Here is a 27,758-nt window from a genome sequence, read left to right on the forward strand (position 1 = left end):
GGAGGTAGAGTCCAGGCCTGATGAAGGACAAGAAAGGAAGTGGGCTACAGCAGAGAAAATAGGAAACCCATTGAGAGGGAAGCAGGGAGGGTCTGAGGGGGCTTGGAGGGGATAAGGGGTGGGGCAAGGAGAAACAAAAGCAGCGATCAGGGAGCTATGGGAGGGAAAGAAGGGGACCAGAGGACGTTTAGCAGGGAAAAGGGGCCGGGAAGGGGCCGGAGAGGACTCTGGCTCAAGATGGGGCAGACAGGAGTTGGCCGCCTGCAGCCTTGTGCTCATGGCTCAGAAATGTCCCAGGCCTGCCAGGAGACTGCCTGGCCCCTGCTGGCCCTGTCTTCCACCAGCCTAGGCAGCTCCTACATCAGGAGCTCTGGGGCTGCCCCTTAGCCTCCTGAGTGGGGCCCCCCTCCCTAGGACTCAGGCTCACCTCCAGCCCCACCCTCCCCAAACGCTGAGGAAACACCGACCAGAGCAGGATGGAGAGGGAAAGCAGACATCTGCGTGGGGGAGGGGTGTCAGGAAGGAGGAGGTGGGAAGGGGCCAGCTGGGGTGCCAAGGGGTCCAGGAGTCTAGCAGGATGTGAAGCAGAGTGGGGTCCAGAGAGTAGTCCCAGACAGCAGGGAGTTAATGTCTAGTCTGTAGTGCCTCCCCAGCAGGCCTAATGAGACCCAGGTGGTCCCCTGGCCCCTAACAGCTCGTAAGCTGATGCTGGGGGCTGGTTGTGTGTGGAGGGGTTCTGAGCTCTGGGGGCGGGGCCGGGCTGTGGACGGAGGCCCAGTACATAACTGTGGGCAGCTGTAGTCTGGGGCCACAGCCAGCCAGACAGCCACTCTGAGTTGAGCGGACAGCATGAAGGTACAGGCCCAAGGTGGGGTGTTCCTGGCCTGGGGGATCAAGACTGCTCGTGGAAACATGCCACTTGCCCCAGGGAATGTTGAAGACTCGGGGGTTCTCTTGAAACTTAAGCTCTGGAGATGCTGGGCTTTTCTCAGAGTGGGGACGGGAAGGGATTGCAGCATGAGTGAGGACTCAAACACAGAGAGGGGCTGTCCGGTCTGGGCTAGGGGCGATGCTGAGCCTGTTCCCCATCACCAGGCCCTGCTGACTCTACCACTGCTGGTTCTGCTGCTTTCGACGCCTCCCTGTGCCCCCCAGGCCTCTGGAATCCGCGGAGATGGTAAGGAATCCCTAATCGCAGGCAGACTGGCCAACAGGCCATTCTGAAAGCCAAGGCCTCGGGGCCCAGCCCGGCTCCACAGGACTGACAGGTAGATGAAATGATCTCCAGATGAAATGATCCTTGGAGAAATCTCCCTATTGCTCATGACACAGCCCCCGGGCCCCAGGGACGACTTGTGGAAGTCCCAAGGTGTCCTTTAAGCCTCAGTCCCATTCTCCTCACTTCCACCCCCAGCTCTGGAGAAGTCTTGCCTTCAGCAGCCCCTAGACTGCGATGACATCTATGCCCAGGGCTATCAGGCAGATGGCGTGTACCTCATCTATCCCTCGGGCCCCAGCGTGCCCGTGCCCGTCTTCTGTGACATGACCACCGAAGGTGGCAAGTGGACGGTGAGTGGGCAGAAGGGGGACAGAGGCCAGATCTGGCCCTGGTCTTGGCTGTGTAATCCTTCGCTTCACCCTGGTAAGCCTCAGTTTCCTCATCTTTAAAATGGGGATTCGACCCAGGGCTGCCAGTGCTGAAGTAGACGAAAGCGTGTGTCCTTTGCAATCATCCTGTGAGGTAGGTTCCTCTGCTAGCTGAGGAACTGAAGAGCAGAAAAGTGACGTTAACTTGCCTTGGGTTGCACAGCCCGTACTAGGGCCTCACCACCAGAGACTTGTACGCCCTTCCCTCGTTTTTTTCCTGTGATGCCGCAGTGGAAGCAGGACCCCACCTACGCTGGGTAGGCACTTTATCACTGAGCTGTATCCCCAGGCCCCAGTCCCCCCCCCCCATAACCTCTCTCCCTTCCCGCCTCAGCCAGAATGGATACCCATGTGCAGCCGCTTCCTGACAGGGCCTGGAACCTGTGTGCCTCCTGTTAGCAATTCCCCAACTCCACTGTCCTTCGGCGTCCCAGTGCCCAGGCCTGGGTGGCAGGGTGGGGCCAGGCCTCTACGCACTTGACCTCTGTCATCCAGTCCCTCGCTCTTTTGGTTCCAGGTCTTCCAGAAGAGATTCAACGGCTCAGTGAGTTTCTTTCGGGGCTGGAACGACTACAAACTGGGCTTTGGCCGCGCGGACGGGGAGTACTGGCTGGGTAAGGTGGGGCCAGGGCGCGGGGGTGCTCCCTCTGCCAGCTCTCTGCTGACCAGCGGCCGCCCCTCCCCAGGCCTGCAGAACCTGCACCTCCTGACGCTGAAGCAGAAGTACGAGCTGCGAGTGGACTTGGAGGACTTTGAGAACAACACAGCCTACGCCAAGTACGTGGACTTCTCCATCTCCCCTAACGCCGTGAGCGCCGAGGAGGACGGCTACACCCTCTACGTGGCAGGCTTCGAGGATGGCGGGGCAGGTACCCCTCCTGTGAGCTTCTTGTGGGAGGGGGTCGGGGTAGCGGGGTGAAGGGGAGACACGGGGCTGGTCCTGTCCCCGTTGGCTCCTGACCCCTTTCAGGCCCCTCCTTCTGGGCTTGGAGGAGCCACAGCTGGCCCCAGACCGGCTCAGCCGCTTGTGCCTCAGCCCCGGGGAGCAGCCATCCTGGCCCTGCTCCAGGCCGCGCTGCAGAAGAGCAGCTGTTTCTTTTTGGGGCAGAAGCTCGGCCACCATCTGGCTCAGGGAGGATGCCCATCCCACCAGGATGCCACATGCCATCCCTTCCAGTGTCACTCATCACCGCCGTCACCCACTCCCCGTCAGCACGGGGCTCCGCTCCTGGCTTCGGCAGCCCTCTCCTTCCTCCCTTCTGCCAGGTGACTCCTTGTCCTACCACAGCGGACAGAAGTTCTCCACGTTTGACCGGGACCAGGACCTCTTCGTGCAGAACTGCGCGGCCCTCTCCTCGGGAGCCTTCTGGTTCCGCAGCTGCCATTTTGCTAACCTCAATGGCTTCTACTTGGGGGGCTCCCATCTCTCCTATGCCAACGGCATCAACTGGGCCCAGTGGAAGGGTTTCTACTACTCCCTTAAGCGTACCGAGATGAAAATCCGCCGGGCCTGAGGGGCTAGCCCAGACAGGCCCCATGCTTTCCCTGGCCACCCAGAGTCCCCCCCCCCCCCAGTGCTTCTTCCGACCCCCTCCCCCAGTACATTGCTTCTGCTGCTTCCTAAGTCCCAGCCAGGCCTGTAGGAGACCCCTGACCCACACCCAGAGACATTCTAAGCCAGGTCCTGCTCCCTTCCACCTGAGGCTGGGCTGTTAGCAGCCCTCCAGGCCTTTTCTATAGCACAGCCGTCCTAGCCTGGATCTAGCTGGGTTCCACAATCCAAGCTGTCACCCCATTCCAACAGCTGAGAGCCAGGAGCCACCCTCTAGCTGCCGGCTACTGCGTACCGCTCCGGCCTATCTCCTTACTGCAGGCCCCTCAGCTGGAGCTACCCTAGGCAGAGCAGTGCAGCACCCACAGCCTAAGCAGGTGGCCCACCCGCCGCCACACCCCAGCACCCCCTATGGCTACTCTCAGAGCACCTCACCCTTGGACTTCCCCTCACTGACTTACTCCCAGCTATGCTTTGGTGAGCACCCTGGAGCCCAGCCCCACCTCATCTCCCCATCTGCCCACCCCGGTCCCCAGGTTTAAGGCCAAAACAGTAATCACCACAGCCGCTGCTCACCAATCATGATGTAGCAGTGGGAAAGGTAGGCACAGAAACCAGGTCCCCCGCCTGCTCGAGGGATTGAGAATGGCGTGTGGGGCTGAGAGAGGGAGGGAGAGTAGAGGTCTCAATAAACCTTAAATACTGATGGACTGGCTTTGTGGACATTTTCTTGACCCCCCCCCCAATCTGTGAGTACCTGGCTTTTCTTTGTACCCCTACTGATGGTATCCCGCCCTCATCTCCAAAAATGACATCCGGAATCAGGTGTAAGAGGAAACCTTGTATTTCACAGGCCTCATTTTGATGTCCAACAACTGCGTAATAACATTACAATAATAATAAAAAAAATACAATACTGGAAAGGATTGCTCAGGGGGACTGGGGTCTCCCCATCCTGTTATGGCTCGGTGGTGGCTCAGGTAGCTGCTTAAGGCTGAAGGGTGGGTCTGAGATGATCCTGCAGAATGACTCAAGCTGAGTCTCACCTGCCAGGCTCAGGGCTGCAGTCCTCTGCAATGCTGCCCTGGAAGCAAGGCACAGGCTATGGGCTTCAGGGCTCCTGGAGGTCAGGCAGGTCAGCCAGCAGCATTGGGGAGTCCATCTGGATCTCACGCTGCAGAGACTCGATGTCAGCAGGGTTCATGCCATGGCCTTCAAGCCAGTCGGCAAGGAGCGAGGCTGAGAGTGAGGCTGAGTCTGCCTGACTGCAGAGAAAGGGAATCAGAAGGTGTTCACAGCCCAGGCCAGCTTGGTAGCCTTTAGACCTCTCCCCCCTAGCCCCATTCCAGGAGCTCAGGGGAGCCATCTTACCCATCCTGTGGCCCGTCAGCTACACCCATGTCGAAAGACTGGTTTAAGAATTCCTCTAGGTCAAAGCCAACGCCATAGCCGGCCCCACTGCCCTTTGGTGTGCCTGAGAACACGGGCGGCAGAGGATCCTCCACCTGCATAAGATGATGGTACGTCACAACACAGGTGCCAGGCAAGACAGTGGCACTACTGATCACTCTACCCAGAGCTCCCAAGTGCCACACCAATCTTGCAATCACTAAGTGCTGGCCTGGGCCAGGGCCCAGCTCCAGGCCAAGCACTTTCCAGGCAATGTCCCCGTCTGCCAGCAACCTCTTAATTAACATTATGCTCCACTACAAGCAAGGGGACAGGTTCAGAGAGAGAAAAGCCCAATCTCTGCTCAATTTTCATAGAGTAAGGACAGCTTCCCAAACTCACTTTTCCTTTGAGCCCACATCAGTGTGTCCCCGAGCCTAGGTCTCTCTTCTCACCTGAGACTTGGACAGCTGCTGGGTCACCAGGTTGACATCAGGTGACTCTGATGTAGAAGGCCGAGGGGCTCCCCCAGGATCTGGAGGCAGTGGGCCAGATGGAAAGTAAGGCAGGACTCCTGGAGCACTAGGGCCAGGCAACCCAGGAGGTGGCACAAGTGACTGGGGGGGCAGAAGGCTAGTGGAGGAGGCAGTCTGGAGTGCAGCAGCGACAGGGACAGGTCCAGGAGGGCCAGCAGGGTGGGGAGCAGGGCCAGGGGGTGGGCAAGCAGGCTGGGGGGCAGGGCCAGGGGGTGGGCAAGCAGGCTGGGGGGCAGGGCCAGGGGGTGGGCAAGCAGGCTGGGGGGCAGGAGCAGGGGTAGAGGCTGCAGGTTGCAGAGGGGAGCCAGTGGACTGAGCGACAGGGCCAGGAGGAGGACTAGTAGGCCGGGCTGGGGATGGTGTTGAGGCCGGGGCCGGGGCCGGGGCAGGAGGCTGAGCCATCCGAGTCCACCGCTCCAGGAGGCTTCGGTCATTATCACTAAGCACCAATCCAGCCAATGGGTCAGTAGAGGGGCCCCCCAAGGCACCGGCTCCCCTCTCTTTGCGCTCCCGTTCTTGTCTTCGCTTCTCCCGCTCCTTGGCTCGCTCCTGCCTCCTCCGCCGCTTCTCTTCCCGCTCTCTCTGACGTTCCTGGGCTGTCACGGGCTTTCGAGGCTCAGGAGCCTCCAAAGGTGCACTGGGGCCATCTGCAGGGAAGCGGGGCAGGAGAAAGGTAAAGGCTTGCGGCTGGGTCCAAGCCAGAGCGCCCGTCCACCAGTCCGCTTCCCAGCCTGTGCTGGACCCACAAAGCACCTCTGAGCCGGCTCCGCAATGACTTGAGCAGGGCAGCTTTGAGGGCTGCCTTGGTATTGTCGGAGATGGCCCCCTCTCTCTTCGGTGGAGCAGGCTCACTGACAGGCGGGAGTGGCTGCAGGGTCAGATCCACGGTGTCAGGCATCGAGCCAGAGCACTGTGGAGGGGCTGGAGGGGGTGACTCCATGACACAGTCACCACTGGGAGCCCAGGGACTGGGCATCTCGACGTCTGGACAGACAGGCTCGCTGGCTACAGGCTGCAGGGAAGGCTGAAAGCGGATCTGTTGGCGGATGCCCTCGCGTCGCACGTGGAAGTCCTCGATCTCAGCCACGATGGCCTCTTTAATGCGCTCCCGGGTGAGCGCCTCCCGGTCAAAAGCAAAGTCAAAAGGTGGGGCGCAATCGGGCTCATCATCAGGGTCATGGTACTTGGCCAAGAAAGGGTGGCGAAGGGCAGCAGCTGCGGAGATGCGGGCACTGGGTTCAAAACGCAGCATGCGGCCAAGCAGTGAGAGGGCCTGACGGTCAGCACCTGGGTACACCGTCTCCCAAGGCACAGGCTGGCGTGGTGGCAGGCTCTGGATATAGGCCCGCACCCTCTCGGCCCCTACAGCCTGAATCACAGCTGGTGACGGGGTGCCCAGTATCATCATGATCAGCTGTAGCTGGTGCACATAGTTTTTGCCTGGGAAGAGCTGGCGACGGGCCAGCATCTCACCAAAGATGCAGCCCACAGACCAGAGGTCGATCGCCTGTGTGTACTCGTGCAAGGAGAGCATGAGTTCAGGGGCACGGTACCAGCGAGTGGCCACATATTCGGTCATGAAGTACTGGTGCTCGGCAGGGGAGGTACACAGGCCCCGGGCCATACCAAAGTCACCGATCTTGAGCTCACAGTTCTCATTTACCAACAGGTTGGAAGGCTTGAGGTCCCGGTGGATGACCTGAGCAGAGTGCATGTACTTGAGGCCCCGCAGCAGCTGGTACAGGAAGTACCGCACGTGCTCCAACGTGAGCGGCTGTGAGGAGTGGATGATCTGGTGCAAGTCGCTCTCCATGAGGTCCAGGACCACATAGCTGCAAGTGAGAAGGGCAGAGGCATGAGCTGCCTGGCCTACCCCCTAGCACAGGGACAAGCCAAGCCTCATCCCTACCAGCCCCAATTCTACAGGTCATGGCCTGGGTCCCCAAAAGGCTAACAGAACAGAATTAACGAAGGGCACGAGGTTCTTCATTCTCTATAGCTCTTCCATAAACTTAAATCACTTTTCTCCCAACCTAGTTAGGTTAAAGGGGAGGGGGGGACTCAACTATACCAGGACCGGTCACTAGGTTTAGTTTTACTCCATTGTTTGTTAGTAGCTGCTCTTGAAGGCTATAGTGAAAACTTGAATGTTTTTCTATAGCTAAGTATTGTGAGCAATTAGTGATTTCTCCTGTAAGTGTCCTGACAGTATAAATGCTCTATGCCTGCCATCCTTTAATAATGCGATTCTATAAAATTATTACATCTGTTCAGTACCTTTTTTTTTTTTTGATACAGCTCAGACTGGCCTCAAACTATTTTATCTGTATAGCCAAGTACAGCACATCATGTCCAAGTCAATAAGTATATCTAGCCGGATGTGTGGCGCACGCCTTTAATCCTAGCACTCAAAAGGCAGAGGTAGGAGGATTGCTGTGAGTTCCAGGCCACCCTAAAACTACACAGTGAATTCCAGGTCAGCCTGAACTAGTGAGACCTTACATCGAAAAAAAAAAAAAAAGTATATCCTTTGGGGGGGCAGTATTGGGGTTCAAGGCACGCACTGTACCACAAAGCTACACCCCCAACCCTTGTACTCTTATTCAGCAATACCAGCTGGAGATGGCTTAGTGGTCAAAACACTTGCTTGCAAAGCCTGCTGGCCCGGGATTCAATTTCCCAGAACCCACATAAAGCCAGAATCATAAACTGGCACATGCACCTAGAGTTTGTTTGCAGCAGCAAGTGGTCAACACACCTTATTCGTTCATAATTGTCTTTCTCTCTAGTAAATTAAAAAACAATAACAGCTGTCCCCAGCAATGTCCTACAGGAACGCTGGTCCTGGAATCATGGGGCTTTTCCCAGCCTGCCTCATATAGATTCAGTAGTCCTTCCAGAACCTTCAGCAATATGCACCAGTCCCAATTGTAACTCCCTCTCATATCCCACTCCTTACACAGATTTGAACTCTCCATATGGCACAGTGGGCCTCAGGATGTCCTTAATGGCGATGATATTGTCGTGCTTGAAGTGTTTAAGGATCTTCAGTTCCCTGAGGGTCCGTTTGGCATTGGTCACCACATCAAAAGCATTGGGGATCTTCTTTATGGCCACCTGCTGGCCTGGGGAGCAGGGAAAAGGCAGATACCAGAGGGTACCTCGGAGTAGCTGTAGTCCCCTTTCAGCACCGCCCTTCTGGGATGTACAAAGCAACAGCTACCATATACCAGGCACCTACTGTGCGCTAAGCCCTGTGTGTTACAGATACCACGTATTACTTTCACAACTACCTTGAGAGGCAGGGATTAACAGAGCAGTTACGAAGGAGTACCCTGTCTGGTGACTTGCACAGCTCTATAGTGGTAGACTTGACTGTGGTGCCCAAACTCATTCTCCCTCCATTTCCCTCCCCCACCCCATTTTACCACCAAGCCCCTGTGTCAATCAGTCTCGGGCTGTAGAACACATCACTTTGGGACACCACGTAGCCGCTTTCTATTCTGACTTAATGGGATTGTCATTGTTTCCTAAGGATCAAGACCAAAAGAATGGCAGATGAACGGTTCCTGAGAAGGGTGCCTAACGGGGAGCTGGTTAAGTGGCGAATGCACCTGATCCTCCCGAGACACTGGCAGGTTCCTCACTGCCTCTGGGAACCATTGTCCATGCCTGCGAAGCTTCAGGAAGCTAGCTCACCCGTGAGGCGGCGGCGCGCCGAGGACACCACCCCGTAGGCTCCGTTGCCTATGGTCTCGATGATCTCGTACTCGTCCCCCACGTCAAAGGTGACATCGAAGGAGCGGGCTTTGAGCAGGGCCAGGTTCTTGGCTGCGACGGAGGCCGCGGTGTGCACGGGTTCGGCCTTAGCCGGCCCAGGAGGTTCTCCGGAACCATCATCGCCGTCTTCCTCTTTCAGTGGCTCGGCCATGGTGTGGCTGGTAAGGAGGACGGCCTGCTCCCCACGAGCCTCAGTTTCCCCACTGTGGGTTAGGAACAGGACCAGGGAGTTGGCTAAGCCAGCCCGGGCCGCGTGGCATGGAGGAAAGAGGCTGGCACGCAGCACACATCCTGCCCCGGCCCCTGACCCAGCCCCGGGAGTGAAGCCCAGAGCCCGGCTCCGGGTCCGAGGAGGAGACGCGGCGCGGTCCAGGAAGAAAGGGAGGGGCGGGGCACTCGGGGTTCCTCCCCGCCACACTCACCGAATGGCGCCTCGTCGCCACGCCTCCTCCGTACTTTTTTTGTGGGGGATGGCTGGAAGGTGGGATCCCGGGCCTCGCAGCCACCAGGTACAGCGGGTTCCCAAGATTCGCCCACTTGTTCAAGGGCCACCGTCGCCACCACCTCAGCGTGGCGCGCTGCCCAGCTCGACCACCCCGCCCGCCCCCCCCTCCCAGAACCACGCTCCAGCCTCTGGCCAATCGCTGAGCAGACTCCGTGAAGGTTACCACCCTTTCTATGTGCAGTATCCAATCAGAGTCCACGGGGCGAGGAAGCCACGCCTCCCCGCGCCCGCGCGCGCACCGGCGGCTGTCCAGCTCGCGATGGGAGCCGCCCAAGGGGTACTCGGCCCTGCACCGGGGTGCGCTCCCCGCCCCGCTCCCGCCTCTGACGCATGCGCGCTAGCAGCTCGGGTAAGGGGGTGCTCGCTTGGGCGGAGGGCAACGCCCCTGCTCGCGTGCGTGCGTGTGTGCGTGCGTGCGCGCACCCGTCAATCAGCTCGCCTCTCCTCGAGCCAATCAGAGCCTGTCCCACGAGTTCCAGCGCTTCGCCCCGGTCCTCCTGTGAAGCTGAGATTCCCGGGGCGGTTACTTTGGCAACAGGCTTCCAGAAACGCCTCTTCCCTTGTTGGTCGTTGTCACCTGGGGTATTTGCATCCTACTTTCTTGTCCTCGAACTGTTGAGAATGCTTCATCCCGTCAGAGAATGACCCTTCCCGTCCAACCACAAGGATCCCAGAGCGGGAGTTCTGGAGCGACGGGCCCGAGGCCGCCACTGACTTCCGGTGGTCGGTGCTGGGCACCTCATAGGACTGACCTGGACCTTGGAGCTCGGTGTGGCTGTGCGATTGCGTTGTCCAGTGCCTATAGACGACTACAGTTCTTTGATTCTCCGTCCCTCTGCGGCTCAGGGACGCCGTGGGCCTGTGAGCTGGGAGGAAAGGTTCTCAGCGGGGAGTTCGGAATCCAGTTCAGAGATGGCTGGGTTTCCCCAGTGAGGTGATGGGAAAGGGCCCTTGCAGTTTAGCACAAGTGTGAAGGTGACCTTGGAGGGAGTGATCAGAACGGAACCCAGTGGAATCTAAGTGCCAGGTTGACCACTTACCTCCTTAAGTTTGCAAATTTAAGGCCCAAGGGTGGTTCCAGATCAGAAATGAATTTTAGGAGGCTTTGTTTTTAATTTTGTTGCTAGTTCTTTTTCGTTTTCTTTTACTTTGTATCAAAGTACAAGCAGAAAGTTCCAAACATTGTACAATACACCACAGTAAGTGTTCAAACTTAAAGAGTGTGTTGCAGTCAGATTTTAAAAACAGAGAGAAACAGGGCTGGAGAGAGGGCTTTGCAGTTAAGGCACTTGCATGCAAAGCCTAAGGACCCAGGTTTGATTTTCCAGAACCTACTTAAGCCAGATATACATGGAGGAACATACACCTGGAGCTTGTATGCAGTGGCTAGACGCCCTAGTGTGGGTGTATGTGTGCTCTCGCTCGCTCTCTCATAAATAAGTTAAACTTAAAAAAAGAAAGAGGGTGCTGGAGAGATGTCTTAGTGGTTAAGCGCTTGTCTGTGAAGCCTAAGGACCCTGGTTAGAGGCTCAGTTCTCCAGGACCCATGTAAGCCAGATGCACAAGGTGGCACATGCATCTGGAGTTCCTTTGCAGTGACTGGAAGCCCTGGAACACCCATTCTCTATCTGCCTTTTTCTCTTGCTGTCTGTCGCTCTCAAATAAATAGACAAGCAAAAATATATTTAAAGAGAGAAAGAAGGAAATCAGCCTGGCATAGTGGTGCACGCCTTTAATCCCATCACTTGGGAGGCAAAGGTAGGAGGTTCACTGTGAATTCCAGGTCATCCTGGAAAAAACAACCAAAATAAAAACAAGAGAAACATTGCCAGCTCCTCTTCCCTTTTCTGGGAATGACAGTTTTAGGAGTTTTTGTTGTTGGTACTTTGCCATATTTTAGGGAGGTCACACTGAATAGAAAAGTAGGGCTGGAGAGATGGCTTAGAGGTTAAGGCACTTGCCTGCAAAGCCAAAGGGCCCAGGTTTGATTCACCAGGACCCACATAAGCCAGATGGTGGCACACATGTCTGCAGTTCATTTGCAGTGGCTGGGGCCCCTAGCATGCCTGTTCTCTTTCTCTATCTGCTTCTCTCTCTCTCTTAAATATATATATATATATATATATATATATATATATATATATATATATATATATATATATGGCTCAGCATGGATGGTGACCTTATAGCTACATGGATGAACCTCCCTGTCCCTTGATCTTCCACACTCTCTATACCCACCCCACCAGGACACAGGATTTCATGTATCATTGCATACAGCTGACACAAGGGGAACCTGAGAGGCTGAGAGGTCAGGTGATTGTCTGTCAACCATTCCTGTCCCCTTTTTCCATGGGGAAGCATCAACAGGCACAATCCCGAGAGCCTGTTGTGACCAGTTACAGCTGCTTCTGATAAAGATGGCAACACACAAGAAGATTCAATTCCTGGCTTCTGCCAATGTTGTGGATGGCATGGACCACTCACAGATGCTGTTGAGTCATTCAGCCCTGTGGATGGAGCAGTGACTGGGTTCCTCAGCACTCAATCCTGCAGACACCTGTTGTTGGACTGCCCAGCTTGTATCCTGTAAACTAATTCAATAAATCCCTTTTATAATACAAATTTATTCTGTTGGTTCTGTTGCTGTAGAGAACCCTGACTAATATAGTGACTAAGCCTTATACTAAATTCCCAGCTGGTGGAGCCTTTAGGAAATGGAGGCTTACAGTAAGTAGGATCGTCACTGGAGGTGGGCCTTAAGCTTTTATAGTCTAGCCTCCTTGGCAGTGCCAGCTAGCTCATGCGTACCACCTCCTCCCAGTTGGTGTGACCCCTGCTGTCTGCTTTGTCATGCTTTACCCACAGTGATAAAACTTGCCCTCTGAACTGTAAGCTAGAACAAACCTTTTCCTTCTAGAAGCTGCTTCTGATCAGGTATGCTGTCCAGCAAAGAGAAGGTAACTGCTACAGAGGTTCACTGTCTTGAGGTAGTAAATGTTATGTCACTTGTCCTCCCTAAGACTGACCATTCGGGGGAGGTGCCAGGAGCCATTAGGAGTTCAGCTGTAAATATCTATACAAGTCATCTCAAGTCACTGGGCACGGCTCCAAGTTCTTAGGGTCTGACCATTAGAGAGTGGGGAATTTTGCTTTTCTATATTATACATATATTACTTATTTATTTACTTATTTGAGAGAGAGAGAATGGGCATACCAGAGCCTCTAACCACTACAAATGAGCTCTAGACATCTGTGCTAAATTTTGATTTCAGACTTCCAGTATATCAAGGTTTTCTTTGGTTTTGGAGAGATTTTCTTCTACTTTTCCTGATGTATTGACCCAGAAGCAACAGGTTTCATCAAAGAGGGTATATGTGCTTGCTTCTGCTGTAGGATATCTAAAATCTAAGGCCTTCTTGTTTGGGGTGGGGAATTGAAGTTTTGTTGGTATATCTCTGTAGCAGGCTAGGACAGAGGGGGAACGAGAGAGAGAGAGATTTCTGATACTTGTTGCCACAGCTGAGATTCCCACTGGATCCCAAACTGAGTTATTTGTAGCCAATGCTCCAAAATGAGGAATGTTAGGCACCCTGAGATTTTGATTTTGTTACATTTTAAGTGAGTGTGTGAAAGTGAGTGGCTAGAAAGGAGCCTAATTGGGGCACACATCAGAAGATGGGAATCTGACACACTGACAACCTGGGCTTTGGGGACGGCTGCCACCAGTGTACAGCAGCCTTGCCACTTAGTTGGGACAGCTAGAAGTAAGCTGGAGCCACATGGAAAGTCCCCTGTTGTAGTCGGTTCCACATTGCTGGGATGAACACCCAAACCAGACAGTTTATGGGAGGAAGGGGTTAATGTTATGATCCAGGGGGCTGTTCCATCAGTGGTGGAAGAAACTGCTTCCAGCTGGTCATGGTGGCGCACGCCTTTAATCCCAGCACTCAGGAGGCAGAGGTAGGAGGATCGCTGTGAGTTCAAGGCTACCCTGAGACTACAGAGTGAATTCCAGGCCAGCCTGGGCTAGAGTGAGACCCTACCTCGAAAAAAGAAAAGAAAAGAATAAAAAAGAAACTGCTTCCATATATCCTAGCAGAGAGAAAAACTGCAGCAAGCGAAACACCAGCCCCAACACACACACACACCAAAAACAAAAACAAACCAGCAGAAACTAGCAAAGACCCTGCCAGAACTCAGACTGCCCTGTGTACCTTTGGGCTAGAAATCAGATCTTCCCCCAAATATACCTTAGGACTGGACCCCAGAATCTGTTCCCAGTGACACCTTCAGCCAGGTGGCTGGAGACCCAAGTTACAAACTTTAATAAAACACCAGAGTCAATGGGGATATACATTCAAACTACCACATCTCCTTAAGGCTTACTCTGATGGTTGATCCTCAAATCGAAATATATGGGTGGCCTGTTAATAGGCTGCTATAGTTGTCCAGAATAAGTGATTCCCTGAGTTCCTCCCTCCCCCTATATTGAATCCTTTGGCTTCATACAAGGGGAGTATTTGTCTATACACACTGGGCTGTCAATAATGAAATATGTGTGGAGGATGGAAAGCTAGGTTTCAAAGTCCAAAGTTAGGGCTGAAAAGATGGCTCAGCAGTTAAAGGCCCTTGTTTGCAAAGCTTGACGTACTAGGTTTGATTCTCCAGGAGCTGCATAAAGCCAGATGCACAAAATGGCACATGCATCTGTAGTTTGCAGTATAGGAGGCCATGATGTGTGCATACTCACTCTCTTTCTGTCTTCCTCCTCCTTTCTCTCTCTCTCTCTCACTGAGAAGAAAGGAAGGAAGGAAGGATAACAGATAGAAGGAAGGAAGAGCTGGGTGTGGTGGCATACACCTTTAATCCCAGCACTCAGGAGACAGAGGTAGGAAGATCTCTGAGTTTGAGGGCACCCTGAGAATAGTGAATTCTAGGTCAGTCTGGGCTAGAGTGGGGCCCTACTTTGAAAAAACAAAAATAATAATAATAAAATAAATAAAAATAAGTGTGTAGAGCTAGACATGGTGGTACATGCCTTTAATCACAGTACTCAGAAGGCTGAGGTAGGACAATCGCTGTGAGTTCAAGGCCACCCTGAGACTACATAGTGAAGTCCAGATCATCCTGGGCTAGAGTGAGACCCTACCTCGAAAAATCAAAAAAGAAAAAAGAAGAGGAGGAGAAGGAAGGGTGGAAGGGAGGGAAGGAAGGAGGGAGGATGGGAGGGAGGGACCGATGGAAAGAGGAAAGAAGGAAGGAAGAAAAGAAGGAAGGAAGGACGGGCAGACCAAATTTAAAGGAGTTCCCTTTAGTTGCAGATAGCCCTACAGTTATATTTATCAGAATACCATCAGTCTCTCCTATTGCTAACTGGTTCCTTTTGGTGCCACTTAAAGGCAGAAAGAAATCAGTGAGGAGTTACGTTGTTAACATTGCTACCTACCCCTGGGTTGGCAGAAGCAGTATAGAAAGTCTAACCTGGCATCCTGGCATCATGGCTCCCATCCAGGGAGATGAGCACTAGAATTCCACCAGGAGAAAGTTTAGTTGCATAAGGTATCCAGGGCCCCAGGACTGGAAACAGAAGCCTTTCTGATAAATGTCTGGGTCTTACCTACACTTTTTTGTTGTTATTGTTGTTTTTTGAGGTAGGGTCTCACTCTAGTCCAGGCTGACCTGGAACTCGCTATGTAGTCTCAAGCTGGCCTCTAACTCACGGTGATACTCCTATCTCTGCCTCCCAAGTGCTAGGATTAAAGGCGTGTGCCACCACACCCGGCTCTTCTACCTACACTTTCTATTGTCATAGACCATTGTCACTGGTGTTTTTTTGGGGGGTGGGGAGGTAAGGGTCTTCTCTTATTCTATTATGTCTAGCTATGAAATAGCAGTATAGGAGAATCCTATTTGCCAAAGGGATTAACCAGGATTTTTATGGCCAGGTAGTAGTGCATGGGATGCCACTTCTTCTGTCAACATTAACTCTCTCTGTGGACATATCTAATACTTAGTCAGACAGACAGAACAGCTATTCTACTCACAGCTGGAATGAAGGGATGAGAAATCCCAGAAGCATAAAAGACGACTGCCACAAAGTAGCTCAGCAGGAGTCATGGAGATTTGGAAAAAACAGTCACCTTAAAGTTAGGTTACATTGTGACCCAGCAAGGACAAAAAAGTTGTCTTTCTGAAGTAAGGCTCTCTGACAGTTAATATTGATTGTCCTCTTGACAGATCTAGAACCATCTAGAGACAACTCTTTGGGCAGATCTGTGAGGGAGTTTCTAGACTGGGCTCGTTGACGTAGGAAGACCAACTGTAAATGTGATTGGTCCATTCCATGAGCTGGGTGTCAGGATGAACAAAAAGAAAAAGCAAGCTGAATGCCAGGATTCATGGCTCTCTGCCTTCTGATTGTGAATGTGAGGTAACCAGCTGCTTCAAGCTCCTGCCACTGTGATATTTCTCACCGTGATGGACTGTACCCTCAAACTGTGAGCCAGAATAACCCCTTACTTCCTTAAGTTGCCTTTATCAAGAACTTTGTCATGGCAATAAGCAAAGTAACTAATACATAAAATTGGTACGAAGAAGTGGGACCTTTCCTGTCATAGACCTGACCATGTGGTTCTTAGGCTTTGGACTTGAGCTGGAGACATGGCTTAGTGGTTAAGGCACTTGCCTGGGAAGCCTAAGGACCCAGGTTCCATCCCCCCAGTACCCACATAAGCCAGTTGCACAAGGTGGCACAAACATCTGGAGTTCATTTGCAGTGGCTAGAGGCACTGGCATGCCCATTTTCTCTCTCTCTCTCTCCCTCTCTCTGTCACTCTCTCTGCCTCTTTCTCTCTCTCTGTAATAAATAAAATATTTTTTAAAAAGTCTTTGAACTAGAAAAGCCTAGAATCCTGTAAGCAAAATTCAGTGAACCATTCTGACAGGAGTTTGGAAGCTCAGAGTGCTGAGAGAAATACAGTGCAGGGAGGCCTCCCTCATGAGGTTTCTGAGGACAATACTAGAGACTATTAGTGTGTCATCCTGGCAACGACCCTGGATGCATCCTACCCATGTCCTGAAAAGCTGAGTGAGACTGAATGCAGAAGCAATAGATTAATTTGGCAGAAAAAAAGTATAAGGCAGGATAGCATTCAAGCTATGTCACAGTTACTGGTCACTGCTTTCAACCAGTTCTATAGTGAGATAGAGAGAGCAAGTAAAGCACAAAGCTATGAAAAATGTGCAGTATAGGGGGCTGGAGAGATGGCTTAGTGGTTAAGGCATTTGCCTGCAAAACCAAAGGATCCCGGTTCGACTCTCCAGGTCCCATGTAAGCCAGATGCACAAGAGGGCACATGCATCTGAAGTTCGTTTGCAGTGGCTGGAGACCCTGGCATGCCCATGCTCACTCACTCTCTCTGCCTCTTTCTCTCTCAAAATAAATAAATAATTTTTTTAAATGTGCAGTATGGCAAGGGAAAGAAAGTGAGCAAGTTTAAAGTTAGACAATTTTAAAAGTAATTTTAAAATTTATTTTTACTTATTAGAGAGAGAGAGGATGAGCGCACCAGGGCCTCTAACCACTGCTAACGAACTCCAGACACATGTGCTACCATGTGCATCTGGTTTATGTGGAACCTGGAGAATCGAACCTGGGTCCTTAGGCTTCACAGGCAAGCTCCTTAACTGCTAAGCCATTTCTCCAGCCCCAGACAAGACAATTTTCAGGTAAGCTGTACTTAGCACAAAAGATGAACCTGAAACTCTGTAATGAAAAGAAGAAGAATACCCTGAGACCAATATTCTACCTATTGGCGGTTCTGTCTTGTGAACTGTAAATTCATTTGAAAAAAGAAAGTCTAAACTGAGAATTCCACTGAAAGTCTTCCCTCTGGAAAGCAACTGCCTAGGGGACTGTTTCTTAGGATCAGCCTGAAAGGCACACAAAGACCCATGCAACTGTGGTCCAAGGAGGCCTAGCTCCGTGGCTCCATCCCAATCTGGTTGAATAACCTGGCAGCTTTTTCTAGGTGATCCTGGTTTTACAAGCATGAAAGATGAAAGACTGAGAAGCTCATGCAGGCTTTCTCCACAATTTCAGAACTATTAAGGGAAGCAGTGTATGATAGGGTCAGAGTCCTTGCAAGGAGGCCCTGAAAAGGTGCTGCATGAAGATATGAAGGGAAAGCAAACCTTCTGATGGAGGCCACAGGATGCTCAAAATTCCATGGGATGTCTGCCAAGGAAACCTGACGATGTGGAGTGGAGCTGGCTGAAGGGAGAGGCTCTGTGTGCCGCAGGCAGCGTACCTGCAAAGGCAGAGCTACACAAGCCTTTGAGAGCTCAGAGAATTCCCCCACAAGCCCCAGGTACCTGACAAGATGCTGCAGGACTGATGTTTGCCATGGTGTGTTTCAGTATTGCTTTGGTCTGGTCTGTCTTTGCTGTATCCCCATCCCTCCCTTTTGGAATGAGAATGTTGACTCTGTACCACTGAATATCAGAACTATGTTACTTGTTTGTTGATTGATAGGGTCTCTGAATTAAGAAATGTATTGAAATCTCAGAAGAGACTTTGGATTTTTGGGCAGTGTTGGGATTGTTAGAGAGAGGATAGAAGGATTATGGCTTACAAGTGGTATGACTAAATGTCAAGTTGTCAAGGGGTGGACTTGTGATGGTTCATACTGTCAATTTGACAGGATCTAGAATCACCTAGGAGGGCTAGAGAGACAGCTTAGTTGGAAATGTGCTTGCCTTGCAATTATGAGGATCTGAGTTCAATCCCCAGTACCTACATAAATATATATTTACTCACAAGACTGTCTTGGGGGATTTTCTAAAATAGCTAATTGAGGTGGGAAGAGTGGGTGGCACCATTCTATGAGCTGGATTTCAAGACTGAATAAAAAGGAAAAAGTGCTTTCCACACAAGTATGAGCAGCTGACTCTGGATCCTCAGAACCAGGTAAAGTTGGACGTGATGGCATACACCTGGAATCCCAGCATGCCCTTAGCAAGATGGGAGGTGGAGACAGGAGAATCCCCAGAAGCTCGCAGGCCAGCTAGCCTGATACACAACACAGTGAACAAGAGACTGTAGGTCAGGGCTGGAGAGATGGCTTAGCAATTAAGGTGCTCGCCTGCAAAGCCAAAGGACCCAGGTTCGATTCCCCAGGACCCACATAAGCCAGATGCACAAGGGGGCACACACATCTAGAGTTTGATTGCAGTGGCTGGAGGCCCTGGCATGCCCATTCTCTCTCTCTTTCTCTACCTCTCTCAAATATAAAAATAAAATAAAAAAGAGACTATAGGTCAAACAAGGCAGAAGGTGAGGACCAGTACCCAAGATTTTCCTCTACCTTCCACATATGCACCATGGTACACACACAAACCCTCATTCATACATATGAACACACACAAGAATATTTTAATTTAATTTATTTATGAGCAGAGAGAGAGTGTATGTGTATATGGACATGCCAGGATCACTTGCCACTGCAAATGAACTCCAGATGCATACACTACATTGTGTATCTAGATTTACATGGGTACTGGGGAATTGAATCCAGATCAATAGGTGCCTTTAACCATGGAGGCATTGCCCCAGCTCAAGATTTTTTGTAAGTTATATATATTTTTTTAAATTTTTTATTTATTTATTTGAGAGCGACAGACATAGAGAGAAAGACAGATAGAGGGAGAGAGAGAATGGGCACGCCAGGGCTTTCAGCCTCTGCAAACGAACTCCAGACGCGTGCGCCCCCTTGTGCATCTGGCTAATGTGGGACCTGGAGAACCAAGCCTCGAACCGGGGTCCTTAGGCTTCATAGGCAAGCGCCTAACCGCTAAGCCATCTTTCCAGCCCAGTTATATATGTTTTTTAAATTATTTTTAACTTCTTTTTTTATTGACAGTTTCCATAATTGTAGACAATAACCCTTGGTAATTCCCTCCCTCCCCTCCCCCACTTTGCCCTTTGAAACTCCACTCTCCACCATATCTCCTCCCCCTCTCAATCAGTCTCTCTTTTATTTTGATGTCATCATCTTTTCCTCCTGTTATGATGGTCTTGTGTAGGTAGTGTCAGGCACTGTGAAGTCATGGATATCCAGGCCATTTTGTGTCTTGGGGGAGCGCATTGTAAGGAGTCCTACCCTTCCTTTGGCTCTTACATTCTTTCTGCCACCTCTTCCGCAATGGACCCTGAGCTTTGGAAGGTGTGATTGAGATATTTCAGCACTGAGCACTCCTCTGTCACTTTGTCTCAGCACCATGGTGCCTGCTAAGTCATCCAAGGTCACTGTCATCTGAAAAGAGAAGATTCTCTACCAAAAATGAGAGTAGCATTAATATAAGAGTATGAACATTAAGAGAAGTGCTTACAAGGCAGCTTGGTAAGCATAGTATATACATTTAGCCAGACACGAGCAGACCTTACACCCCTAAGGCTCCTCCCAGCTCAACATTTTGAAAAAACAAAGGTAAATTATAGTGAAAAGCATGGAAAGGAGATTTATTCAGCATGACTACACCGCGAAGAACGGAGGAGTCTGGTGCTCTCCTCCCCTAGTGCATCTTTCCAATGCCAACATGAGATTTAGCCTTAACTAGAAGCAAGCTGAAAGGTAGGTACCCTTCAGTCCAAGTCAGAGAGTGGACCCACCTGCCACCATCGTCTCAGCTCCCGTTTCGTGCAAGGAGATCTGACCAGTTGTCAGGGCTGTGGGAGATCTCTTCCCCGGACATAAACTCCCAAAGGGTTTGCCTACGCGGAGTTCTTGCAAGAGGAGTCGGCATGCACCGCTTTGGCCCTGGACGGGTCCCTGTTCCGAGGAAGACAAATCAAGGTGGTTCCCAAACGAACCAACAGGCTGGACATGAGCAGCACAGACCGCGGTTTTCCTCGTGCCTGCTTCCGTGGCCGCTTCCGTGCCCACTTTGGTGCCCAGCACCCACTACAGCCCTTCCCCATCTCCATTCTACCTCTACCCCAAGCTGACCTGGAATTCGCTATGTAGTCTCAGGGTGGCCTCGAACTCACGAAGATCCCGAGTGCTGGGATCAAAGGCGTGGGCCACCATGCCAGGCTCCCTCTCTTCTTTAGAAAGCACCAGCCTCCGGACTAACACACAGGAACGGGCTGGGGACAGCTCAGTGTCCTAGGGGGCATGCCCAGGCCCTGAACTCCATCCCCAGTAAGGCACAACTACCACAAAACCCGCCATGAATCTCCTTAGTGACCTTATTACTTCCGGCTAGGTTCACCCTTGAAAGGTTCCATAATCACCTTCAGGGGACAAGCCACAATCACATCATGACAAGGGGCACTAAAGCTGACACTGCCCATCCCAGAATGTTCCTGCGGCTGCCCTGGGTGTGGGGATGGAAAATTGCATCTGCTCTCTGTAACCAAGAAGCCAAGGCTGTGAGGGAGGGACACAGACAGTGCATGTCATCAGAGCTGTCACCCAAGCCCATGGGACCCTCCTCCCAGTTTTCCTCCTCCTCATTCTCCTCCTTCTCCTTCTTCTTCCTGCCACAGCTTCCCCATCGAACAGAGTAAAACCCTCTGTCCAGTCTACAGGGCCCTGCATGGAGGAGCGGTGGGGTGGAGCTGCTGGCAGTCAGGGAATGGTGGGCTCCCAAGTCCAAGGTGTGGTAGAAACTCCAGACTCTCTGGTTTCCTGTGAGGTTGTCCTTTTTACCAGTCAGTCATCCGTCCCCAGCCCAGTTCCTCTCATGTCTGCAGAAAATCCCTGGGTTGTGTGTGGCAAGTCCAGGCTGTCCTAGACCAAGGTGGATGCAACAGAGGGCTCTGCCTTAAACATCACATGGAGGGAATGGCTGGCTGGGGAGCAGGAAAAGTTCCAGAGCACTGGTGGGCAAAGTCTTTTGCCCCCTCACCAGCACCCACAAAAGGGGGTGCCAGGTAAACTACAGGATTCCAAGTTAAGTTTGGATTTCAGATAGTGAATAATTCATCATTTATATATACTCCAAATATTGTGTGCATCCTAGAGTTGCATGTGGGTGTATATGTACGAATGTGTTCATGTGCTGCAGTGCATGTGTGGAGGTCAGAGGACAACTCTCATTCTTATTTATCTATTTTTTTCTCTTTTTTTGGGGGGGAGGAGCAAGACCAACAGACTAGCCTTTTTGTTTGTTTGTCTTGTTTTTTGGCTTTTCAAGGTATGGTCTCACTGTAGCTCAGGCTGACCTGGATTCACTATGTAGTCTCAGAGTGGCCTCGAACTCACAGTGATCTTCCTACCTCTGCCTCCCAAATGCTGGGATTAAAGGCGTTCCCCCCCCCCCCCCGCCCCCATGACTGGCAAATAAAATATTTTTTTAAAACATGGATAGATGGGGCTGGAGAGATTGTTTAGCAGTTAAGGCATTTGCCTGTGAAGCCTGAGGACTCATGTTTGACTCTATGAGCTCAACTTTATCTGAAGCACTTAGGACAAGCCTGGCGCATAGTGTCCAAAAACACTTAAATTAATCTAGGCTCAGAACACTTGGCTGTCCTAATCTTGAAGCTTACCTTTCTTGCTTGGTTGGACAGCTCCATATGCCTTTAGACAGCTCTTTTCACCCCAAGGCCTGCCCCTGCCGAGAGTACTCCAAGAAGAGATGGCTGGCTGCACATTCACAAGCCCTTGGGATCCTGTCCATGCCTGAGCCTTACTGTATGTCACCCAGGCGGGGACCGTTGTGGGAGTCATGTGGCTGAATTGATGGAGAAGCACTTGAGGTCTCTTACAGCCCCAATAGAGTAGCACAAAGACCCTCCTGCCTCCCCCCACCCTGCCCCACTGCTTCTCAGAGAGAGGTGTAGCCATGACAGCCCAGCCTCCTAGAATACTCAAAGGTCCTATTGGCAGCCAGAAAAGACATGACTCGCATTCCTGCTGATTCTAAGCCAGTAGAAGGACTCATAAATTCTCAAGTGCAAAAACTAGGCTCACTTTGATGATGCAATCTCCCCTGAGCCTCTCCTTCACACGGATGTGGAAACATCTGAGTCATTCTGCCTCTTCCTGGACACAGTGCCAAAAAAAAAAAAAAAGAAAAAGAAAAATCCTATTGTCCCTTGTTCCAGACTGGATGACTCCAGTCCATTGAAAATGTATGTTGCCGGGTGTGGTGAGGCTCACCTTTAATCCCAACATTCAGGAAGCTGAGGTAGGAGAATCGCTGTGAGTTCGAGACTGCCTAGTGAGTTCCAGGTCAGCCTGGACTAGAATGAGACACTACTTCAAAAAAAATAAAAAAAAAGAAAGAAAGAAAGAAAGAAAGAAGAAGGAGGAGGAGAAAGAGGAAGAGGAGAAGAAGAAGAAGAAAAGAAAGTATACATATGTCACTGGAGGGCTGGGGCTGAATGGTGGAGCACCTGTCTAGTGTGCAGGAGGCTCTGGGTTCCGCCTGCAGCATTCACACGCATGCACACATGCCATTCTGCTTGTTCTTTGTGAGGGCTTTTTCCAGGGAGCCTCTTCTGCTCTCTCTTTGGCTCTTTCCCTTCCTCCACTTGTCTCTGTCTTGGGCTGGAATTGCTAGAAAGGCTGAGATGGTGTTGCAGAGAAAAGAAAACTATCTGCCCAGGACCCTGAAGAGTAGCCACCAGGTCCCACCCACTCCCACTAGCTATGTGGCCCAGGCCACACCTAGGAAATAGCGTGATCCAAATGAAGGATGAAATATCAACGGCCACTAGTGAGTGTTCTTTGGCCTACAAAGAGCCACCTAAAAATCTTCCCAGGAAACCCGACATGATAGAGTGAAACCTTACCTCAAAATGAAAATAAGGGCTGTGCCGGGCGTGGTGGCGCACGCCTTTAATCCCAGCACTTGGGAGGCAGAGGTAGGAGGATCACCGTGAGTTCGAGTACACACTGAGACTCCATAGTGAATTCCAGGTCAGCCTGTGCTAGAGTGAAACCCTACCTTGAAAAAAAACAACATAACTAAATAGATATAAATAATAATAATAAGGGCTAGAAGCCAGGCGTGGTGGCACACGCCTTTAACACCAACACTCTGGAGGCAGAGGTAAGAGGATTGCTGTGAGTCTGAGGCTACCCTGAGACTATATAGTGAATTACAGGCCAACCTAGGCTACAGCGAGATCCTATGTTGAAAAACCAAAAATGATAAAATAGGGCTGGAAAAATAACTTAGTGGTTAAAGCATTTGTTGAAAAGCCTAAGGATCCAGGTTTGATTCCCCAGTACTCACCTAATTCAGATGCATAAGGTGGCGCATACATCTGGAATTCATTTGCTGGAGGCCCTGGCTCTCCCATTCTCTTTCTCTCCCTCTCAAATAAATAAAATATATTACAAAATAAAAATCTTCCAAATATGACAATTTATTTTATTTTTACATGTTTTATTTATGAATTCCAAGTCAGCTGGCTACAGAGCAAGACCCTACCTCAAAAGAAACAAGCAAAAAAAATTCTATTAAAAAATATTGCAAGAAATTTTTATGTCATATATATAAAAAGCTTCATGTATCCATGAAAAAAAACACATTATATCTTTCTTTCTGAATCTGGCTTATTTTTCTAAATAATGATGATTTATATGTGCACCTATTTTCCAACAAACAAGATAATTTTGTTCTTTGTTTTGTTTTAATTGATGGTGTATTTATTAGATTACATGATTTGATAAACATCTGGATTTAAATGGTTAAAAGGATTTCCTTAAATTTCAAGTCACTATACATGTGTACAATAGCATTGGGACTTGGACTGGAGGGAAAATAGAACTCTGACATTTTAATGCTTTGATCCATTTGAAACATTCTAAATAACTCCACCATTCTTGAAACTCTTATCCTAACCTAAAGAGACATTATACCACTGTAGTGGGTTGATTCAGGTGTCCCCCATAAACTTAGGTGTTCTGGATGCTAGGTTCCCAGCTGATGGAGATTTTGGGATTAATGCCTCCTGGAGGGAGTGTATTGTTGGGGGGGGCCTTATGGTATTATAGCCAGTTTCCCCTTGCCAGTGTATGGCACACTCTCCTGCTGCTGTGGTCCATCTGATGTTGCCCCAGAGATGATGTCCACCCTCTGCTCACGCCATTGTTTCCCCCGGCCATCATGGAGCTTCTCCTCCAGCCTGTAAATCAAATTAAACCCTTGTTTTCCCACAAGCTGCTCTTGGTCAGGTGATACCTGCAAGCAATGTGAACCTGACTGCAACAGTAAAGTTAGTACCAGAGGAGAGGGATTGCTGCTAGACACCTGGCTGTGTGCCTTTGGCATTTTGGAGCTGATTTTTAAAAATATTTTTTATTAACAACTTTCATGATTATAAACAATATCCATGATCATGCCCTCCCTCCCCCCACTTTCCCCTTTGAAACTCCATCCTTGGAGCTGATTTTGAAGAGTAATGTGGAAGGATTTGAAACCTTGGCCTAAGAAATGCCTTTCAGCGCTGTAAGTACAGCTTCATGGACTATTCTAGTCAGAGTTGAAAGACCTGAATGCAGTAAGAACTATGGACTGTAAGGTTTGTCTTATGAGTGTGAAAAAGAGCTTTGCTTGGATTGGGCTAGAAGCAGTTTGTGTGACAGGCTTGCTGTTATACCTGTGTCCTGAGAACTTGTGCAGGTTTGCATTGCATAGAAATGGATTGGTGTGAGCAGAGGGATATAGCAAAGAAATGAAATCTTTGGGCAGAAATTTCTGCCTGTTCAGCTGCAATATATGAGATTACAACCTTTGAGACGGGGCCAGCTGACCTGCATTGGGGAAACAGGAAGAATGTAGACTCTTTTGAAGGGGTCTCAGTGCTCAAAGAGTGTCTTGTTCTTCAAAGTCTGCTTTATTCCCCTCTGGATTAGCAAATTGGCACCCTACCTGGTATTGTGGAGTATAAGGCATGCAGAAAAGAGAGGGTCATTGAATTTGCAACACAGTCTTGTGTTTTGGAAATAGCCATGGCAAAGCAGGTTTGCTTAATGTCTGCATGGAGACCCGATGGAGCCTCCTAGAAGCAGTGTATTGTTGTGGTCACAGCAATACCACCTTGTCCTAAAATTTCCTCGGGACTCCATGCAAAGAACCACCATCCAAGTGCTCCATGTGGACACGAGAGAAGCCCCCAGAGAACCCACAATGTGCAGGGACTTGCATTCATACAGGTCCTGCAGCCCCCAGTGATCTGGTTCCAGATGCTGGGATTAAAGGCATAGGCCACCATGCCTGGCCTGACTTTTGTTGGTATTTTCAAGTTAGGGTCTCACTCTAGCCCAAACTGATTTGGAAGTGGCTCTGTAGTCTCAGGCTGGCCTCAAACCAATGACAATCCTACCTCTGCTTCCTAAGTGCTAGGTGTAAGGTTCCGAAGTAAGTCCACGGAAACTGCTCTGAGACAAAGATGGAAGCTTTTATTTGGGAAAAGCACGAGCTGCCAGGACTGGCTCTCAAGAGCAAAGTACAGTCAACATTGAGATTCTAGAAAGTGGGCTCGATAGAGCTCTTCAGGTGGGGGAAGGTGAGGAAGGGAAAAGAACTCCTTTGTTCTTTACATTAGCCATTTCAAATAGCTAGGGTGTGAGACCAGAAGTGACCAGGTGACCTGGGAGATAAGAGGCCAGGAAAATTAGACATGGGGCATTACTAGGTAAGGAAGGGATAATGACCGGGTGATTTCTTGAGGAATGTGGATAAGCTACTTCCTTATGTCTCTGTTGCCCTCCTGCTGTCCTCCGTGACTCCATTTTTGGAAGCCTCTCTTGACCTAACACTAGGATTAAAGACATGCATCACCGTGCCCGGCCAAGCCCTTCTTTTATTTGTTTACTTATGTTGTTTTTTTGACATAGGGTCTTACTTTTTCTTTTTTTTTTTTTGGTTTTTCAAGATAAGGTCTCACTCTAGCTCAGGCTGACCTGGAATACACTATGTAGTCTCAGGGTGGCCTTGAACTCACCGTGATCCTTGTACCTCTGCCTCTTCAGTCCTGGAATTAAAGGCATGCACCACCATGCCTGGGCAAGCTCTTCTTTTAAAATTATAATTTTGGGGTCTGGAAAGATGGCTTAGAAGTTAAGGAGCTTGTCTGCGAAACCAAAGGAACCAGGTTTGATTCCCTAGGATTCATGTAACCCAGATAGATGCACAAGGTAATGCATGTGTCTGGAATTCATTGCAGGGGCTGTACGCCCTAGGGTGCCTCTTTCTCTCTCTCTCTCGCTCGCTCTTTTGCTTTCTCAAGTAATTTTTAATTATACTTGTAGGGATTGGATGGAGAGATGGCTGAGCAGTTAAGGTGTTGTTTTGCAATGCATAATGGCCTGGCCATCAATCCCCAGTACCCACATAAAGCAAGATTCACAAAGTGGTGGTGCATGTGTTGAGCTTGTTTGCAGTGGCTAGAGGACCTGGTGCGCCCCGTCCCTCTCTCAGTCATTACAAATAAAAAAATTATATTTTTGATTGTCTGAAAAAAAGATTTCTCTTAAATATTTCTTTATTTGAGAGAGAAATAGAGGTTGAAAGAGTGAAAGAAAATGGGGGCTCCATGCTCACTAGCAACTGCAAACGTAGGCCAGACACATAAGCCACCTTGGACATAAGGTTTACATGGGTACTGTGACATCAAACCTCGGTCATTTGGCATTACTAGCAAGCAACTTAACTTGCTGAGCCATCTCTCCATCCCGAAAAATAGCTTTTTACATGGCTTTAAAAATATAATGTTGGGGGGCAGGACAGGTGGCTTAGTGGTTAAGCATTTGCCTCTGAAGCCTAAGGACACTCTTTTGAGGCTCGATTCCCCAGGACCCACATTAGCCAGATGCACGTGGGGACGCACACGTCTGGAGTTCCTTTGCAGTTCCTGGAGCCCCTGGTGCACCCATTGTTTCTCTTTCTGCCTCTTTCCCTCTCTGTGTGTGGCTCTAAAATAAATAAATAAAAATTGAAAAACATAAATAAAAATACTTTATTTGCAAGCAGAGGGAAAGGGAGAGAATGAGAGAAAGAGAAAGGATGTGGCAGGGACACTTGGACGGCAAACTGCAGACGCTCTACGCCCTGGGCCTCCTCCCCTCCCCGAAGCACTTAGTGATGAGATTTCCACTTCCACAGTGTAGATTTCCTTAAAATGCTTTTTTCCCAAGGTGGGGTTTCACTCTAGCTCAGGCTGACCTGGAACTCATGGTGATCCACCTACCTCTGCTTTCTAAGTGTAGGAATTAAAGGCATGTGGCACAACGCCTGGCTTAAAAAATATTTTTATCCCCCAAGGACATCTTCTTCTTTTATATTCTTTATTTTATTTTATTTTTTTGTTTTTAGAGGTAGGGTCTCA

At 50.2% G+C, this 27,758-nt stretch overlaps 2 protein-coding genes across 8 annotated transcripts; one reads left to right on the plus strand and one right to left on the minus strand.

Moving 5' to 3' along the window:
• The first annotated feature begins 716 nt into the window (after positions 1-716).
• Positions 717-3,905, plus strand: Mfap4 (microfibril associated protein 4). 2 transcript variants are annotated; one of them, XM_004669064.2, is made up of 6 exons: positions 724-855; positions 1,096-1,177; positions 1,415-1,569; positions 2,165-2,261; positions 2,334-2,516; positions 2,914-3,905. In XM_004669064.2, the coding sequence occupies exons 1-6, from the start codon at positions 850-852 to the stop codon at positions 3,159-3,161; spliced, it is 771 nt and encodes a 256-aa protein (XP_004669121.1). In that variant the 5' UTR covers positions 724-849; the 3' UTR covers positions 3,162-3,905. The 2 variants fall into 2 exon arrangements, with proteins under 2 accessions (XP_044986699.1, XP_004669121.1); XM_045130764.1 differs by having other exon boundaries at positions 717-855; positions 2,165-2,516.
• A 122-nt stretch (positions 3,906-4,027) lies between these two features.
• Mapk7 (mitogen-activated protein kinase 7) lies at positions 4,028-27,261 on the minus strand. 6 transcript variants are annotated; one of them, XM_045130759.1, is made up of 8 exons: positions 27,257-27,261; positions 18,231-18,234; positions 8,824-9,242; positions 8,084-8,249; positions 5,878-6,956; positions 5,044-5,771; positions 4,571-4,704; positions 4,028-4,464 (listed from the first exon to the last, which is right to left on the minus strand). In XM_045130759.1, the coding sequence occupies exons 3-8, from the start codon at positions 9,053-9,055 to the stop codon at positions 4,311-4,313; spliced, it is 2,493 nt and encodes an 830-aa protein (XP_044986694.1). In that variant the 5' UTR covers positions 9,056-9,242; positions 18,231-18,234; positions 27,257-27,261; the 3' UTR covers positions 4,028-4,310. The 6 variants fall into 6 exon arrangements, with proteins under 6 accessions (XP_044986694.1, XP_044986693.1, XP_044986692.1 ...); XM_045130758.1 differs by lacking the exons at positions 18,231-18,234; positions 27,257-27,261 and adding an exon at positions 9,327-9,496 and having other exon boundaries at positions 8,824-9,107; XM_045130757.1 differs by lacking the exons at positions 18,231-18,234; positions 27,257-27,261 and having other exon boundaries at positions 8,824-9,305.
• Positions 27,262-27,758: the final 497 nt, after the last annotated feature.

This window comes from Jaculus jaculus, chromosome 12 (assembly GCF_020740685.1).
Source record: "Jaculus jaculus isolate mJacJac1 chromosome 12, mJacJac1.mat.Y.cur, whole genome shotgun sequence".
In the NCBI taxonomy this organism is placed as follows: Eukaryota; Metazoa; Chordata; class Mammalia; order Rodentia; family Dipodidae; genus Jaculus; species Jaculus jaculus.